Source organism: Hyaena hyaena, unplaced genomic scaffold (genome assembly GCF_003009895.1).
Source record: "Hyaena hyaena isolate Hyena2069 unplaced genomic scaffold, ASM300989v1 scaffold_24, whole genome shotgun sequence".
Classification (NCBI taxonomy): Eukaryota; Metazoa; Chordata; class Mammalia; order Carnivora; family Hyaenidae; genus Hyaena; species Hyaena hyaena.
Genome location: NW_024080656.1, coordinates 1813448 through 1817668, shown reverse-complemented (window position 1 = coordinate 1817668; position 4221 = coordinate 1813448). Strand labels below are relative to the sequence as shown.

Here is a 4221-nt window from a genome sequence, read left to right as displayed (position 1 = left end):
CAGAAAAAAAAAATAAAAATAAAAATAAATAAATAAATAAAAGAGAAAGAGAGAGCTTGTATTTGTTAGATATGAAATGTCTATATTGTTAGGTTTACGTGAAAAATAAAAGGAAACAAATCAATATAAAGTATGATCACAAGTATGTCAGACAAACTTAAAAAAATTCAGAAGGGTGATATACTAAAAGCAGTCTTATTAAACCTAATGATAATTACTAACATTTGTTGAGTTTTTGCTGTGTACCAGGTACTGTACTAAGTGATTTACATATATTAATTCAGTTTATCCTTATAGCAACAGGTGAGGTAAGTACAATTATTACTGCCTTCATTTTATAGATGCAGAACTGAGGCAAAGCAAAATACTTGCCCAAGTCATGTAGCAAACCAGGTAAAAGCTGGAAGATGAATCCAGGAAGCTTAACTAACCATGCCTTCCAGCTGTAGATCAGCTAATTGAAAAAGAATAATATGGAGAGATATCATTAAAGATAGTATATACAGTAGAGTGAACCTGGAACATTCCAGCCATTATGGAAAGCAAGGAGGCTACCAAAGACTAGAAGTGGTGTCAAAAGTACTCATGAGCCAAATGGAAGAGGTTCCCCTCAGCTGCACTGGATAGCAACACATCAGTTTTTATTTTACCTTTTTATTTTATTTTATTTTATTTTATTTTACTTTATTTTATTTTATTTACTTTAAAGATTTTATTTTTAAGTAATCTCTACACCAAACGTGGGGCTCAAACCTACAACCCCAAGACCATGAGTCATATGCTCTACCGATTAAGCCAGGCAGGCACCCCAATATTTTAAACCTAGAAGTTTAAAATCACTCCTAAAAACCTTCCTGGTTACCTTTAGAAGAAGATTGCACTTCTAGCTGTGACTCTCAATTTATAAGAAATATAGAAGACATGAAACCTCTTCAATGATGCTGGGGGCAGGGGAGAGGGGATGCAGGGCAGCATAGAATTGGCAAAATCCATACTGTGGGAAGCTATAGGACATAGGATTTGGTTTCTTCAACACATAAATTGCAAAAGGAGAAAAGGGTAGCTTACAATTAAAGAGAAATAATTGCAGTGATCTTACTTGGATCCTATTTGGAGGAAAAATCCTAGAGACAATCAGGGAAATTCAAATAGTGACTTGATATTTGATTTAGTTAAGAAATTATTGTTCATTTTTCAGGTGTGACGATCATATTCTAGTTACACTTTTAAAAAGAAATCCATGGGGCATCTGAGCGGCTCAGACGGTTAAGGGACCAACTCTTGATTTCGGCTCAGGTCATGATCTCGCAATTTGTGAATTCTAGTCTCATGTCAGGCTCTGGGCTGACAGTGTGGGTACTGCTTGGGATCCTCTCTCTCTCTCTCTCTCTCTCTGCCTCTTCCCTGCTCATGTGCACACATGTATGCTCCCTCTCTCTCTCTCAAAATAAACTTAAAAAAATCTTTAAAAATAAAAAAATTTTTAGAAAGAAGCCTTTTCTTCTAGAGATGCACTTTGCAATGTTTATGGATGAAAATATGATTTCTAGGATTCACTTTAATATATTCTGAGAGCAGAAGGGAGTGAATGGGGAGTAGATGCACTATAGACTGGCTATGAATTGATCATGTTGAACCTGAGTGATGGGTACATCTCATCATATACTCACTCTTCTCTCTACTTTTATACAGACTCTAATATTTCCATAATAAATAATTTTAATGGCTCAAACATATCTTAATTTTGTTCTTATTTAAAACATTTAAATCTTTCACTGTAGAACTGAGCTAGTGGAAGGCGGTGGCCACCTGCATCTGAATGCAGCCATTCTCTTTCCCCTTGGGTTATCTAGAGTAGGAAACTCTGCATTGCTCTGTCTCAAAAATGGTGATAACAGCACTACCTCCTTACTCCTTCATTGAGTTATTATGACAATGAAATGAAGAAAATGTTTCCAGTGTCTAAGCAATCCATGGCACATATCAAGCACTATGTGGCTTTACTATTTTTATTGGGTTTTTTCTTTCTTCTTTTTTTTGGACACAATTAAAGTTTGTTTTAAGTCCCTCTTTGGGGGAGAGGACACCCACACTTCCACTCAATTAAGAGAAACATTTTTACAGTCTTGAGGTCTTTTTTCTTACTTATTTATTGTTCTTACATTTATCATGCCATGCATTCATAGGAAATGGGTTCCAGCAGCTCAGGCTCATTTCCGTTGGCTCTCACAAAGCGTGCTTCTCCGGGTGGGGCAGGCTGGCACTTTGGTTGAACCCAAGTACCCTTCTCCTTGGCTTCCTTCTTTTTCTGATAACTTTCTTCCACACGCTTCAGGAAGCTATCTCGGCTCTTTGAGTGCTTAATATGCTCCATACATACATTTATTCTCTTAGCAAGAATCTTGCCCTTAACGTATTTGGTTACAACAATGCCAACAGCATGCTGGGTAACATTGTAGACTCTTCCAGTTTTGCCGTGGTAACATTTGCGGGGCAATTCTTTTGCAGCAATGCCCATTGCCTTGATGTCCACAACATCAAATGTTGCCAGAGGAACAGCTCTGTGTTTTCTAAAAGGGCCGGAGAACATATGGTGAGTGCCTCTCCTCTTTCCTTTTGTGTTGGTCATTTTGGTGAATTACTGGAAGATGGCACTTCCTGGGTTTCTTTCCTTTTCTTTTTTTGTCTTTGGACTTCAGTTTCCTGATAAAAGTGTCCCTACTCATTTTGTGTTTTCTACCCACAGTTCTAACTTTCATCTCGCTTTGGATCACCAGCTCCATTTCTAACACCAACGAACAATTCTGGTACTGATTCTGACATGTGGGCTTTTCACCACACATGCAAGCAATTCTCTGATACCTGCGGGGTGTCCTGCAATTCAACTCAATTCTGACACCATCTACCTGGAGACAGTGTCAGATTCCTACAAGACTCTCACCTGCTTCCACCCTTACCCCTTCATTGTCCGCATTGTCACTAGTCCTCACTTCTCACCCACTGGCTATGGAACAGAGGTTCGCTTGTCCCCGCTTCCCGGGTTCAGTTAATTTGCTAGAGCCTCTCACAGAACTCAAGAAACCAGCTTACTTACTAGCTGATTGTTTTATTATAAAAGGTTCAAGGAACAGCCCGATGGAAGAGATACATAGGGCGCGGTATGGGGAAAGGGCACAGACCTTCCGTGCTTCATGGAAGCACCGCCTTCCCTGAACATCCATGTTTTCAACAACCCATAAGCTCTCGGAAACTTCTCCTTTGGGGTTTTTAAGGAGGCTTCATTACTTAGGTGTAATTGATTGAATCATTGGCCACTGGTGGCCAAACTCACTCTCCACCTCCTCTCCCCTCCCAGGAGGCTGGGGACTGATCCGCTCAGTAGGTTCCCTCAGCCAGCCTCCATCTTTAGGGGCTTTCCAAAAGTTGCCTCATTAACATGACAAAAGATACCTTTGGCACTCTCATCTCTTAAAAGATTCCAGGGGTTTTAGGAGCACTGCTGTTCCAGAAATAGACAAAGACTAAATATATATTTCTTATTATAAATTACAATATCACAATACCCACCTACTCAGTCTCTCACTCTTAACGCATCAGCTGCAATTTTCCACGTTCTTAAAAGTGGAGCAAAACTTAAAGACACTCGTGAAGCAATCTGAGGGCAATCCTGCTAGATTTTAGCGATGAATTTTCAGTCTTTTATAGTCATTTGTTCACTCCTAATCTGACAGGTTTTTTTTTGTTTTTTGGGTTTTTTGTGGTTTTTTGTTTTTGGTGGTTTGGTTTTTTTTTTTTTTTTTTGGTGTGCCTCACCTTTATCAAGTCTTTCCGAAACAACCTAATTTTCTTAGGAACATTCCTTCTGCATTACTTTTTCATCATTTACATAATTCCTAATTACACTGTAACTTTAACTGCAACCTTTTAAATTGTGTCTGGGAGCAAACAAACTGACTCTTGGCAAGCGGACATAACAACCAGTGGCAGAAGTGTCCAGGCACATGCTGAGAATGTCAATGGCTTGTGTTAAGCTTGCTGAAGGCAGCAGACAGATGCTTTACAGAGAGACTGGAGGCTGCATCAGTTCATCTCAGGGGTTGGTTAAGTGGCGGTTAGCTAGGGGAACCTGGTGTACTCAAGTCAACACTGGTTGCATATAGCGATTTGGTTTAACAATGAACGTGAATGTCCACCAAAGAAAAAAATCAACCCTTCATATCT

At 39.2% G+C, this 4221-nt stretch overlaps 1 protein-coding gene across 1 annotated transcript; it reads right to left on the bottom strand.

The window, feature by feature from the left end:
- Nucleotides 1-2058: 2058 nt before the first annotated feature.
- On the bottom strand, nucleotides 2059-2670 carry LOC120228566 (60S ribosomal protein L21-like). The gene has a single exon (XM_039227054.1). It carries the CDS (start codon nucleotides 2627-2629, stop codon nucleotides 2168-2170), a length of 462 nt encoding a protein of 153 aa, XP_039082985.1. The 5' UTR covers nucleotides 2630-2670; the 3' UTR covers nucleotides 2059-2167.
- Nucleotides 2671-4221: the final 1551 nt, after the last annotated feature.